We start from the raw sequence: 15,025 nt of genomic DNA on the forward strand, positions 1-15,025 counted from the left end.
TGGCTGTGAGTCGAGGACTACCTGTTACTTGCCCATTACAGCACTGGTCATAGGTTTGATCCTACAGCCCTAAGAATGCTCTTTCCTTCCATTCTGGAGATAAGAGGAAAGTCACCTGTTTTTAAAAGTGCTTATTATCCCACAGCATTCCGCTTTCTATACTTCAGGATATGGCCAGAAAGTTGTTCTCTCCTACTCTTACTGTCAAAAGAGGAGGAGAAAGGAATATTCCTTCCTTGTTGCCTACTTCTCTCCCTACCTGGGCAAGTGTGGATTTCCCATCTTCCTTCCTCTTCTTCCTTCACTGGTCCTCCATTCTTGTGAAAGAGCATCTGCCCCACCCAGGGCAACACAGGAGGCGTTAACTGTGGCTGCTGTTGTTGAGGGAGGTGTGGATGTAAAGGAAGTTGTAATGACAGGAGAGGAACTGGGAGAATGATGGATCTGCAACTGACTATAGGGAGAGAAGAAGGGATTGGGGAAAGCAAGGGAAGCTACAGGCAAGGAGATTGGCAAAGTGGGAAGGTATTCCACGAAGTTAGGCTTTCTCTACACCAAAGCAACTGTCAGTACTGGCTGGTGGTGAGATTCTGGTCTCTTAACGGAAATAGCCGAGAGTTAAAGAGCCTTTCAGCAAGATAGGAAAGAGTGGTCCTGCAACATCTCTTATTGACAAGGTTACCAGTCTCCTCTTCTGGTGACACAATTACACAGGAGTTGTTGTTTTTTCCCCTATTTCTCCAGCGAAGACACTAAATACCTTCATCCAGCCTCAGTTTGCCACAGATGATAGAACTTCTGCCGAGAGTGTTTGTCTTTTGTATGGAGTGCTTCTGGGCCAGATGAAGCCTGGAGAATGAGTTACTAGATATTTCTACTATATAAACTAACAAGATTATTCCTCTCCTTTCTATATACTGTTTGTTATAGTAATAAAAATGGATAAAATTTAAAAATCACATCAGAGTATCTCTTAGTCAATAGCAATCTGCCTGCTAGTTAAATCTTATAGAAGGCATTGTGAGCTTTTGATCCACTTGAGCCTTGAACAGCCGTATTGGTGGAAATATTGGATTTTAAGTGAAAACCTGGAGATGCTGCCTTGGGAAGGTTATGCTTCTTTTTATTCAAATGCAATAGTAAATACAATGTCCTACTTTGGATATGGATAACTATTTTTTTATTTTAAAAAAAAATAGAAATGGGTATTACTTCTGTATTGATGGCATCTGTCTCCCAAGTTTTTGTTATGTAATTCATGAAGAGCATTATATGAAATGCAAGTTGTCACATTTTTTTAAAAAATGTTCTGTATCTGAAGATCATACTTTCAGGGGATCCCATGCAACTAGGTCCAATAATAAAATCTAAGCTTGCAACACTTTATGGATTAAACATCTCTTTGTTGGAGAGGCTGATGCATCGCCCTTTGTACCTGCGAGATGAGGATGCTTTTGGTCCTTGTGGATCATACAATCCTATGTTGGTAAGTGAAATGTGGGAATAGAGTGATCAAGAGCTGACAGATTCTTTGTGTGGAAGTTTCCTAAATCTAAGACATTTGTATCAAATTGCTGTTAATATAGCAAATTTGTGTGTATTGTGAATTTTGATTAAATTTAGAGCTGCAGTATATGGACTTCCATATGAAGGAGCCCTAGTGGCACAGTGGTTAAAGTGTAATATTGCAGGGAAAGTCTGCCCACAGCCTGGAATTTGATTATGATGGGGCTCAAGATTGACTCAGGCTTCCATCCTTCTGAAGTCGATGAAATGAGGATTCAGATTGTTGGGGGCAATATGCAAATAATGCTTCTACATTGTAAACCACCCAGAGAGTCCTCTAAAGCACTATGGGGTAGTATATAAGCCTAAATGCTATTGCTGTGGCTATTCTTCAGCTGTAATTGACTACTTTAAATATATTTAAGATAACCTTTATTTTTGGATCAATTTTCAGGCTGTTTGCCATTATAACTTTAAACCACTAAATCATGTAATGGGAGACATTAACTAATCACCTTTGGGAAGCAATGTTTCTGTTCCTCAGACCTGAACAACTTGTGAGTCAGTCTCACATATACACAAGTTAGCAAAAACTAGTACCATATAAAACATCTTGTGCAGCTGAATGACAGGGACTACTAATTGTGAATAGAGAACAAGATACAACCAACAAAACTTTCAGTAGTTGGATCTGGTTCTCTCTTTGCTACTCCCATGTATTGTGGTATTAATATTGTTGAAGCCAAGAGGAATCCAGAGGTGCACACAGTTGTGGGTCTGACTGATGCTCTGAAAGCCCTCCCTTCACCTTTTAACTAATTTTAAGAGTGTTTTATCATCTTTTGCTTCCTTTTAAATGTTTTAACTTTTCTGTTGTGTTTAAACTGCCCAGAGTCCCTCTCTGAGAGAGAGGGGTTGTTCAGAAATGTGAAAAATAAATAAATATATATTTTCAAGCTTAATTACTAATGGAGGTTGAGTTCACAATTGGATAGACTTCTTTATGTTAGTATAGGAAAGTCAGTGATGTGGATGAATCCATGTGTTTGCATTATGAGTGAGAGAGAGAAATGGTGGCTTCCTTTTTTAGTTCCACATATTTATTTATTTATTTATTCGGTTTATATACTGCCCTATTCCCAAAGGACTCAGGGCGGTTTACAAGGCAAAATTTAAAAACAATCCAATATAAAATTAAAATAAATTAAATTAAGTCTAGCCGCAAAAATTAAATCACAATTTAAAAACATTAAACCCCTCAGTCCAGACCAGATAGCTCAAAGAGCTAGGTTTTTAGGTCCCGGTGAAATGAACGAAGGTCAGGGGCAGTCCGGAGTTCCGTTGGCAGTTGATTCCATAGGGCAGGCGCGCCCACAGAGAACGCCCTCCCCCTGTGGATCGCCCATCGGCAATCCTTGACCGGCAGTACCCTGAGGAGGCCCTCCCTGTGGGAGCTCACAGGACGATGGGAAATTGATGCTGGCAGCAGGTGCTCCCTTAGATAATCCGGGCCCATGCCATTTAGGGCTTTATAGGTCATCACCAGCACCTTGAATCTCACCCGGAGGGCAACTGGAAGCCAATGCAGCTCACGGAGAAAAGGTGTTACATGGGAGTATCGGGAGACTCCCATCACAACTCGCGCGGCTGCATTCTGCACCAGCTGAAGCCTCCGAGTTGTCCTCAGGGGCAGCCCCATGTAGAGAGCATTGCAGTAGTCTAGCCGGGAGGTCACGAGCGCATGGGTGACTGTGCGTAGGGCATCTCGGTCCAGATAGGGCCGTAACTGGTGCATCAGGCGAACCTGGGCAAAAGTCCCCCTGGCCACGGCTCCTATATGATCTTCCAAACTGAGCCGTGAATCCAGGAGGACACCCACGTTGCGGGCCCTATCAACGAGGGGTAACACCTCACCCCCCATAGTTAACGATGGAAAAGATTGGTTAGTCTGAGTTGCTGGTATGCACAGCCACTCAGTCTTGGCAGGATTGAGACGAAGCCTGTTTCTCCTCATCCAAACCCGGACCGCTTCCAGGCAACGGGACATCACGTCGAGGGCATCATTGGGTTGGTTCAGGGTAGAAAGAAAAAGCTGGGTATCATCAGCGTACTGATGATACCCCACCCCGAAACCACGAATGAGCTCACCCAGCGGTTTCATATAGATGTTGAACAAGAGGGGAGAGAGGACCGACCCCTGAGGAACTCCACAAAAGAGAGGCCTCGGGGCGGACCTCTGCCCTCCCGTCAACACCGACTGCAAGCGGCCCAGGAGGTAGGAAGAGAACCACTGTAAAACAGTGCCCCCCACTCCCAACCCCCTGAGACGCCGCAGTAGGATACCATGGTCGATGGTATCAAAAGCCGTTGAGAGGTCTAATAGGACTAGGACAGAGGAACATCCCCTGGCCCGAGCCCAGCAGAGATCATTCACCAGCGCAACCAATGCCGTCTCCGTGCTGTACCCGGTCCTGAAGCCCGATTGGTATGGGTCCAGATAATCAGTTTCCTCCAGGAACAGAGGGAGCTGAAGTGCCACCACGCTCTCAACCACCTTCGCAAGAAAGCGAAGGTTGGAGACCGGACGATAGTTGTTCAAAATAGCTGGGTCCAGGGCAGGCTTCTTGAGGAGGGGCCTCACCACCGCCTCCTTCAAGGCGGCAGGGAAGGTACCCTCCCTCAAGGAAGCAGTTATTACTGCCTGGAACCAGCCTCGTGTCTCCTCCTGGGCTGCATATACCAGCCAGGAAGGGCACAGGTCCAATAAACACGTGGCGGAACTCAGTCTCCTCATGATCCTGTCCACCTCATCTGGGGTCACAGGATCGAATTCACTCCAGGTAACATTCTCTAGACCGCTCGATTCCTCCCCGTCAGTCTCTGCCCAGTCAGAATCCATACCGGCCCAAATCTGAGCGATTTTGTCCGTCAGATGATAGCTAAACTCCTCGGCTCGCCCCTGCAAGGGCTCCTCCTTCACCTCCTGATTAAGGAGGGAGCGAGTCACCCTAAACAGGGCGGCCAGGCGATTATCTGCAGATGCGATGAGGGCAGCGAAGTAATTAGACTTCGCTGTCCTCATTGCCGCGAGATAAGACCTTGTAAAGGTTCTTAACCGCAACTGGTCAGACTCAGACCGGCTGGATCTCCAACAGCTCTCTAGACCTCGTCTCCGACGCTTCATCTCCCGGAGCCCCACAGAAAACCATGGAGCCCACCGGGATCTGCGCCGGGTCAAGGGTCGCAAGGGTACAACACGGTCGAGCGCCTCGGTGGCAGCCCTTTCCCAGGCATCCACCAAGGCGTCAGCCGGGCTGTGAGCGAGGGGGATAGGTATAGACCCAAGCGCCGTCTGGAACCGTTCCAGATCCATTAGGCACCTGGGGCGGAACCACCTGGTCGGTTCCGCAGCCCAGCAGCGGGGGGTGGCATATTGGAAGACCAACCGCAGGAGGTGATGATCGAACCATGACATGGGGACAATAGTTGGCGAGCCCCCTCCCAGATCATCAAACCACTGCCCAGATAAGAAAACTAGGTCGAGAGTGTGTCCTCCCCCATGAGTCAGACCCTGAATTACTTGGGTCAGGTCCATGGCTGTCATGGAGGCCATGAACTCCCGGGCCAACTCAGACGACCCTCCCGGAGAAGGCAGGTTAAAGTCGCCCAGAACTATAAGTCTGGGAAACTCAACCGTCAACCCTGAGAGGACGTCAAGAAGCTTGGGCAGGGCCGTTGCTACACAGCTGGGCGCCAGGTATGTTAGCAACAAGCCCAACTGAGCCCCAGGGCCACACCTCAGGAAGAGGGATTCACTCCCGCCTATCTGTACAATAGTGGTCTCCCGCGGACATAAGGTCTCCCGTATAACTACCGCCACCCCACCGCCCCTGCCCTGAGCCCGTGGCCGATGTAACACACAGAAACCTGGAGGGCAAAGCTCAGTCAGAGGAACACCTCCCTCTGAGCCCAACCAGGTTTCTGTAATGCATGCCAGATCCCCGTGTTCCTCCTCGATCAAATCACGGACGAGGGGAGCCTTGTTCACAACGGATCTGGCATTAAAGTACACCAGCCTGAGCTCAGGGGCCTGATCCCTCTCATCCCCGGATAAAGGGTCGGAGCACGCCACCGCTTGAAGACAGCGGGGGCGCGATCCCAGGTGTTGATATGGCCCTCCGTGTAACCGCCTGCTGCCGTTCCCAATATGACTGATACTCAGAATGTGACTGAAAACAATGTCCTCTTGATGTCCTAAATATAACCTAGTGGAGAGCCATTTAGAGTTCCTCAGGGATTCTGTCTCACTTTACAGAACTGGACTCACCTATCAACATGTTAATGCTTCCGAATATAGCTGTATTCCTTCTCATGCTATGGTGTTGGTTCTATGCTTGCAGATTACAAAGCTTGTGAAGAATTACAGATCACATGGCGCATTGCTTGCATTGCCATCCAAGCTATTTTATCATAAGGAACTAGAAGTCTGTGCTGATCCTTCAGTGGTAAACTCTTTGTTGGGGTGGGAGAAGCTGCCAAAGAAAGGCTTTCCACTGATTTTTCATGGAATAAGGGTATGTAAACAAATCAATTATTTGTTGCATTATACTTAAAATTAGATTGATTTTAGAAATCTCAGACATACGCAAAGGTATGTAAATCAATAAGCATATCACATTGTTTAGATTGTGATACCATGTAGTCTGAATACAAGAAATTTGACATAAATGTTCCTTTTCTTTATAATTTTATGTATTATTGTGATTTATCTTTGCAAGAGAATTTTATAATCTGCTGTTCCATTTTGGGAAAACCACACTGAGGGCTCTTGGGGCATGACATAATAACAGTTTTAATTTTGCTTCTAGGTGCTTAAAAGAATTGTGTAAAAACCAGACACAAGAAGAAACTAATTAGCTTTCTACCTTCACACATTTCATCTTAAGAATAATGAAAATATAACAATGTCACTCTGCTGATGAAAACTGTTTTCATTAATTTGTGAATGAAGATTAGGTTCTAGAAAGGATGAGGACAAATATTTAAATTAAAAACTTTCTGGAAAAAAACATAAGTGATAAATGCTTAACTGTATCCTATTTTTCATTGGTTAAACTTACAGCTGATTTTTTAAAAAATTGCTTTAGCACCCAAATCCTTCTAAAAAAGGGAAGATATATTCAAAGACTACATAATTTGATAGAGGCCACATAGAAGTAGAACAAGGGGGAAGTGATTATCATCAAAAGATAACAATGTATGAATACAGAGTAAAGCCACTTTTTCTTAAATCTACTCTTTTTATATTCACCTCCACAACCATCCTATTTACTCACTAAACCATCAATTTCATTTTGCTGAAAATTATGAGGCATTAGGGAGGGGTCTGTACAAAGAATTTGGAGAAACGTACAGAATATATATTACATTTTTATTGTTGGGAGCCTACAAATTATCCAGAATAAATTAGAAATGGCTGCAGAGAATGTATTCCTTTTAGCAAAGAACAAATAACTATTACTGTTCAAATTCTGAACTGCTAATGATGCCCCATAAAATCTTAATTTTAAGGACCAGTTCTTCTATAGAAACTTCCATATACTAAAATCCATTCAAAGAGGTTTTTTTCTGTAATGAATGACTTAAAGCCCTTTTTTAAATTGCCCCAAAGCTACAGTGGTATGTTCAGTCACTATTGTATAGAGTCTCCTCAGGATGATTTTGGAACAGCTCTGTTTATTAAATGCCTGTTTGGACATTTTATTATTAACATAAGCACTGTGAAAAGAGAGTTAAGTATTTGAAATAATATTTTTTTCTGTGTTTTTCATTTCTTGCCTTGCTAACCTCAGGGTATGGAAATGCGTGAAGGCTGCAATCCTTCTTGGTTCAATCCTATAGAAGCAGTTCAAGTGATGCGCTACTGTTGCCTTCTTGTTAAAGGCATCAGCTGTTCAGTATCAAGAAAAGACATTGGAGTAATTGCACCTTATCGAAAACAGGTATATCTAATCCAGCTTCTTATATTTCTTTGGGTATTTTTAATTGCATTGTATATTTTGATGCTAATATGTTTGTTTGTCTGTTACATTATTGGACTGTAAATGTGAATACTAACAACATTCTTTTTGGGGTGTGTTAAAGAGATACGGTATTCCTGAATCTCCTCATTGATAAACCAAGGGCTTTGAAGTTCCCATGATATATTTTTCAGCTTCCCAGATTGAAAATAATTTTACAAGAATTTATTCATTATATCAAGCTGATTTTTTTCACCTAAAAGGCAGTTTAAAAAACAATGTTAGAAAACTTAAATTGGATATTTCGGAATATTTTGAACAGCACCATGAAAAACAAGTTGGATTATTTTTTTAGATGCAGAGAAAGCTTCTGATAGTTTGAACTGGACATTCTTATTTAAAATTTTGAAATATATCTACTTTGGGGAGAATTTTATAAAATGAATAAAATCTATTTATACGTTACAGAAGACATAAACAATTGTTAATGGAGATTTATCTATACCCTGTGAGAAACAAAAAGGAACAACACAGAGTTGTCTATTGTCTCCTGTTTATTTTAGCTTTAGAAATCTTAAAGACAAAAACAAGAGGTTTTAAGAATGTAAAGATTAAAGAAAAAATATAAATTAAGAGCTTTTGCAGGCGATTAGTGCAAAAGATAGTGTCAGCTGTTTTCCCCAGCTTGATGTCGTTGGCATGTTTGATGATTTCCCCCTTCTATTCCTCATCTAAATCATTTATGAAAATTTTGAAGTGTACTGCACCCAGTGCTTTTTTTGTAAAAGAAAAAGGTGCCGGAACTCACACATGTCATACAACCTGCCTTGCCTACCCTACAAGGTTCCATCCAAAAACGGTGCCGGAACTACGTTCTGAGCGTTCTATGAGAAAAAAGCCATTATTGCACCTAAGACAGAACCTAGTAGTAGTGCATTGCATGCTTCCCTCCATGTAGATATTGTTCCATTGAGGACTATTTGCTGAGTGCAGTTGGTCAGCCAATTGTAAATCCATCTGATGGGTAGTACTGTATAAACCACCTTGTTTACAAAATTTACATTGTTTCCCAGAGTAGTTAAAGTTAGTGAATGACCAATGTGGTTCACATTTTATTTTTAGGAAAAAAAATATCGACAAATAATATCAAAACTGAGCTCAGTAAAAATGATTTTTTTACTGAGACTAACTAAAAAATAGTTTTGAAAAGTGTACTGAGAAAATTGTTTCTTCAGAAGTATAATACCAGTGCCTCAAGTGGAGGATCATAATGATAGACAGTGATCTGAAACATTGTTGAAGATGTTTTAATGTGCAGCCTGGCTTTATGTAGCTCAGTTTTTCTCACACATAAAAGATATGCATAGTCTTCTAAAAAGTGAAAAATACATGTTTACAAAAGTGTGTTTCCCTGTCCAAGACAATCCTTGATAGTTGATAGAAGATACTCTTTCCAATTTTAGAATAATTTGATAAACATGAAAAAACAGAAAAAATAGTGGATAATTACACCAAGAAAAGTAGGCCTTATTTGAAGATCTGCAATTAATTTATTCATTTTAAGTACATTTAAATTCAGATTGCTTTCAATAAACTTCCATATTTTCTAACTCAAATTGTAGTAAAGTAGTACCAATGAGATAACTATTCTAAAATTTCAAAAGTACAATTCAGAATTGACTTGTTTAGCTGTTTCAAAACCTGAATCATTTTAATCAAATCATGATGTTATTTTTTGAGTCCAGTGCTTTCTGTGAAATAATCTGTATCATTATTTTTAGGTAGAAAAAATCACAGTTCTCTTACGCAGTGTGGACCTAGCAGATATTAAAGTTGGCTCAGTGGAGGAGTTTCAGGGACAAGAATTCCTAGTGATCATCATATCAACAGTACGTAGTGAAGTAGAATAAAGTGCATGTGTAATTGACTAGTAAAGCTCAGGACAGGTAGATTTTTTAAAAAAAATTATATTTTTTTACATGTCAATCCTTTTTATTAGTTTATAATATAAAATACAAAAGTACAAAAGCAAATAATAGGAAAAATGGAGGGAAAAGGGAAAGGTGTAGAAAAGAAGGGAAAGCAAAAGAAAAGCCATTGACTTGTGACTCTATATTGCAGTAGGATAAGATAGTAAGATTGAACCTCAACATTTTACTTTTACATAATAGTATAAACTAGCCATTTCTATAACAACAGATCTATCTAATCAATAAAACCCAAATCAAAGTTTAATTTTTTTTCCACCTCAAGCACAAAATCCAGATGGGGTTGTTTCCAAGTAGAAACAAAAATGATTGTGTTTTTTTCTTTTATGAAAGCAGTCAATTTAGCCACTTCTGCTAACTCCATCAGATTTGCAATCATTCATCCATTCTGGGGATTGAAGTGTCCTTCCATTTTTGTGCATTTTTTCCCAGGTGTTTTTCCATTAAACCCAAAAGAAAAGTTAATGGTTTTATCTTAATATTCACTTTAAGAATCTTCTGTATTAGAATATGAATTCTACTCCAATATTTCTTTGCTTTATCACATGTCCAGCATAAATGATAAAAAAAATCCCTTCTTTACATTTGCATTTCTAACATTCATTTGAAATACCTTTATACATTCTTGATAATTTTATCTGGTGTTATACATCATCGGATAAAAATTTTCTTTTAAGTTGTAATTTAATGTAAATTTTAAACCTTTCATCCACATATTCTCCCATTGTTCAAGCTTTCCTCCTGATATTTCAAACTGTTGCTTTCATAATTACTTGAAATTGATCGTCCTGTGTAGCTGAAGTCCAAAATGTCTGGAAGATATCTCTTTGCAGATAATACAATCCTCTGAATAATTATTCATTAGTAGTTTTCAGTGTACATAGTGAAGCTGATCAGTGCGCTTTGATTGCAAGATGTGTATTAGTAAAAAATGTGGTAGTTGATATATATTGGTTGTACTATACCAATCCACAAAACCAGGTCCATTGTGTCAAATTTACTTTGAGCCCTTTTTAAATGGGAAAATACTATTAAACCTTTGACTATGTAGGATGCAGTTCCTTTTACTCATCGAATTGCTAGACCAAGATTTCTGTAGTTGATGTAAGGACTTACATTTTAACTCACGTGCAGTACTTGGTGGAAGAGAATGATTCATTCTGGGCTTTGAAACTTTTCAAAAACACATGGTAATCATCTCTGAGGCTGCACAACGTCTACATCATGCCTAAAAAAGGTAAAGGTTCCCCCGCACATGCGTGCTAGTCGTTTCCAACTCTAGAGGCTGGTGCTCATCTCCGTTTCAAAGCCAAAGAGCCAGCGCTTGTCCGAGGATGTCTCCGTGGTCATGTGGCCGGCATGACTAGACGCCAAAGGCGCACAGAACGTTGTTACCTTCCCACCATAGTGGTCCCTATTTTTCTACTTGCATTTTTATGTGCTTTCAAACTGCTAGGTTGGCAGAAGCTGGGACGAGTAACAGGCACTCACTCTGCTATGCAGCACTCGGGATTTGACCCGCCAAACTGCCAACCATCTGATCGACAAGCTCAGCGTCCTAACCCACTGAGCCACCGTGTCCCCTTGACATCATGCCTATATCCTGTCTTTTCCTTCAGGAGTTCAAGGCAGCACAGACAGTATTCTTTGCTCCCTTTTTTCCCCTAGTAACCATCTTGGTGTTAGAAGGATGGGTTAAGGGAGAGCAACCAGCCGAAATTCACCCAGGGAGTTTCTTTTGCTGAGGACAGAGTTGAACTTGAACCCTCCTAATTCTAGTCCATTTTAATCACTGTGCTATATTCAACTTCAGATTATAAAATTGTCTGCAGTACTATGTGTAATTGGAGGAATTAAATGGTCAATGCTTATGTTCCAGGTTCGGTCAAATGAAACTTTACTCAGTGATGATAGACCCATTTTAGGTTTTCTTGCTAATTCAAAGCGCTTTAACGTAGCAATTACCAGACCCAAGGCTTTGCTCATTGTTGTGGGAAATCCTCATCTGCTTGCCAAAGTAAGAACTTATTTATTATCTAATTCATGTTCATTTTAATTACATTAATATAATAATTTCATTGACATATTGGTAGCTGCCTGTCTCTATTTCTAATTTAAAGTTCCGGGGAAAAGGTATGTGCTAGTGATTCATCTGAATCTTTTTTAGCAATACGTTAATCCTAAAATGCAGAAAAGATAATTATCTGAAATATGGTGAACTCAGTCTTAATTTCAATAAATGAGAATACAGCAGAGAGCCAAATGAAGTCAACAGATGAATTTGTTTACTTGTAGTAATAATATATGCTATCATAAATGATCTTAAACATCTCACTTCTGAAGTTGTAGTTTTGCCTCGTCCTGGAAAAATTTATGTAGTCACTAAGTGTTGACATGGACCCAGATTGTTGGGGGCAATTAAGCTGACTTTGTAATAATGCCGCTTGGGGTGTGTGTGTGAAAGCCCTAATAAGCAGGCATATACATAGAATGAAGGCTACTGCTAAGCTTGTAAGCCGCCCTGAGTCTTCGGAGAAGGGCGGGATATAAATGGAATTAAAATAAATAAAAATAAAAAATATGGCATATATAGATTATATGGCATACAATCAAAAGTAATGCCACTTTTAATAACAAAACTGTTCTTTCTCCCCAAAAAGCAACCATACTGTGCATTATTATTGCTAAATGTGGTACTATGTTAGTAGATTGTATTGCATTTAGTTGTTGCAACTGGAGATGGGCAGCATATAAATATAATGATAATTTTGTTTGTGTAATTGAAACTTATTGACAAATTCAGCTGTCAGTTGCAGCAGTCTTCCATGCTATGATCCTCATTTGTCTGTTTATTGTTAATTCACACTAATATAATTTTAGCTAATATAGTATAGTTTTTATTTTGCTTCTTCTAATTTTTCATAATTAAGAGAACAGTGGTGCTATAAATTGGACAATTCAAATATTAAGCTTTTCATAGTGCTTTTATAGCCAAATATAATTTCTTGTTTATATAGTCCAAAAATGACAACACCTAGTAATAATTGTTGAGTTTCTGTTAAAGATCTTTTAATTCCAAATGGAGACTAGGATTTCATGGAAAAGCATAATAACTAGTTAAATAGAAGTGTAGTTGTGCTTTTTAAGACTTTTTGAATAACAAATTAATGCAGGTATTCTTTAGGATGTTCCTTTTCTAAGAATGTTGATTTTCATGGCAATACTGAATCCCTAGACTAAATTGCTAATTTCTTTCCTCTTCAATTAAGAGAAAGTGTACAGAAGCTGGGCCAGGTTGTTCCACTTTCACTATAGTAATAATGGCAATAACAAAGGACAACAAGAATTGAGAAGGAATAAATTGACCCAGGATATTTGGACAGCTCAGTTTTGACTTTCAAATGCTAGTTCAGATCTTGAAACACTACTTTCTAGTTTATTTATTTATTTATTTATTTTATTACATTTATATATTTATTGCAACCTTAATTAAGTAAAGTCTGCTGAACATCTTGAATAGTTGCCAAATCAAGTCTTTCAAAGAAAATAAGGAAACATGTAATTTGTCTCAATGAAATTATAAATGTTACAAAAGCCTATAAAAACTTTCAATGGGATTTAGTAATGTATATTATAAATTATAAGAAGTTAGACTATGCTTGCTTTAGGCCAGCTCCCACACTGCCATCTTAGGTATCCTAGCAACACAATGTTATATCGGCTGCATATAATGTCCTAAAGCTATTCTTATTTAGGCCTGCTAATATTAAATAATATAAACCAGAGACGTATCTATGGCTGATTTATAATATAATAGCTTGTACAGCTTTTATAATCTTTCCTTTGGCCAGGATCCCTGCTTTAGTGCTCTGTTGGAGTACAGTCTGATAAATGACGTTTACATTGGCTGTGACTTGCCTCAAGAATTTGAAAATCAGAAAAAGTGAGTGTATTTTCAACATTATTGATGAAGAAATAAGTGGAAATGGATGAATCATTAAATAACTTAAGGCCTTTATTCTATGTTCTCTAGAGATCTGTATTGGAGGCCATCAGAAAGAGTGAGTGAAGCTCTATTAGGGCAGGAAAGGTGGTCTACACACTCCCAAATCTTCTTGCATATGTGAACTGAGATGCATAAGATTACAGATTTGTAGTGGTGTCATACATGTTTTTATAGGATTTTGTACTTTCTTGGGGTTTCTAGTTCACCTATGCACAATCCATTCAAAATTTTGTAGACCTTTCATAATTCTTGGTAAGGGTACATATGATGCAAGAGTAGTCTTACTTTATGCTGAGCCACCTTAATCTGTTTTGACCACAAGAAGCAATAATATATCCATTCTCACAGCTTTCAATTTTCCTAAAATATTCTTTCCTTCATGTCCTCTATTTTATTTTGATATATTTTAGTCTTTTTTTAATACCTTCATATCCAGTGCTTTTTTTGTAAAAAAAAAAAAAAAAGGTGCCGGAACTCACACATGTCATACAACCCGCCTTGCCTACCCTACAAGGTTCCATCCAAAAAAGGTGCCGGAACTCCATTCTGAGCGTTCTGTGACAAAAAAAGCCCTGTTCATATCTAATGTTGACTCCTGGAAACTGCCTGAACTTCTCCCTGCAGTTTTCTTGGAAAGATATTGTAGTTAGCTTTCTCAGCACATAACTCAACTTTACATGACTTGAGATTCAGGGTCAGCTGTTCCTACGTCCTCCAGTTCTTGAGGATGATATTTAATGTTACTAACTAGAGGAAGGCAGGATTTTTTTTAAAAAAAAATCTAATAAACTGATACTAAAATGCAAGTGTATGATTGAGGTTCTTGCATACAGTGTCTTCCTGCAGAAAGAGTGAAGACCATGTCATCCTCCACTTACCTATGCATCGCACCCTTGGATTCAGATATTACACAGTTCCCATCTTTCTATCTCACCAAATTTGTGGAGTCCTTTCATTGATAGTTAATTCTCATTGATGATGTAACTTTGTGCTTTCCCTGATGCAGGTCCTCATTACCATATGAGTATACTTTTCATCTCTTCACATCCTCATATCTTAAGGATTTGATTCATACTAGATTCATACTATATGGATAGCAGCATATCAAGAATTAGAACTATTAGAATAGTTGGAAGATATTCAGAGTCTTTGAAGGTTTCCTCTGCTATCCCATTGTCCAAATAGTTTCAGACAATGCTACAGTTATCTAGTAGATCAACATAGTTACATAAGATCCCATTTTTTCCTTTCATACTGAATAAAGTATTGGTGTGTTCCATATATACTCTGGCAGTCCATCTGCTAGAAATAACTGCTCTGATCAGATAGTCTACTTGCACCGTTTACAAATAGAGACTTCATCAAATAATTATGATTTTCTTCATAATTGGTGGAAAACCCCAAAATCAATCTCTTTGCACTTCAGGACAACCGTCAATGCCTAGGTTCTTGTTCTGGGGTTAGAATACATCCTTAATATTAAAACGATGTTTTTGTTTCCTTTA

At 39.3% G+C, this 15,025-nt stretch overlaps 1 protein-coding gene across 1 annotated transcript in view; it reads left to right on the top strand.

Annotated features, from left to right (window-relative positions):
* MOV10L1 (Mov10 like RNA helicase 1) overlaps nt 1-14,617 on the top strand; it is a gene marked incomplete at both ends in the record, with an annotated part of 52,257 nt that extends 37,640 nt beyond the window's left edge. Inside the window, 6 exons of the mRNA XM_081331945.1 lie at nt 1,322-1,486; nt 7,359-7,508; nt 9,308-9,415; nt 11,394-11,531; nt 13,366-13,457; nt 14,527-14,617. Coding sequence (XP_081188071.1) covers nt 1,322-1,486; nt 7,359-7,508; nt 9,308-9,415; nt 11,394-11,531; nt 13,366-13,457; nt 14,527-14,617 — 744 coding nt within the window. The remainder of the gene's footprint in view (nt 1-1,321; nt 1,487-7,358; nt 7,509-9,307; nt 9,416-11,393; nt 11,532-13,365; nt 13,458-14,526) is intronic.
* Between the last annotated feature and the right edge of the window lie 408 nt (nt 14,618-15,025).

The sequence above is a fragment of the Vipera berus genome, assembly GCF_964194415.1.
Source record: "Vipera berus genome assembly, chromosome: 6".
Lineage (NCBI taxonomy): Eukaryota > Metazoa > Chordata > Lepidosauria > Squamata > Viperidae > Vipera > Vipera berus.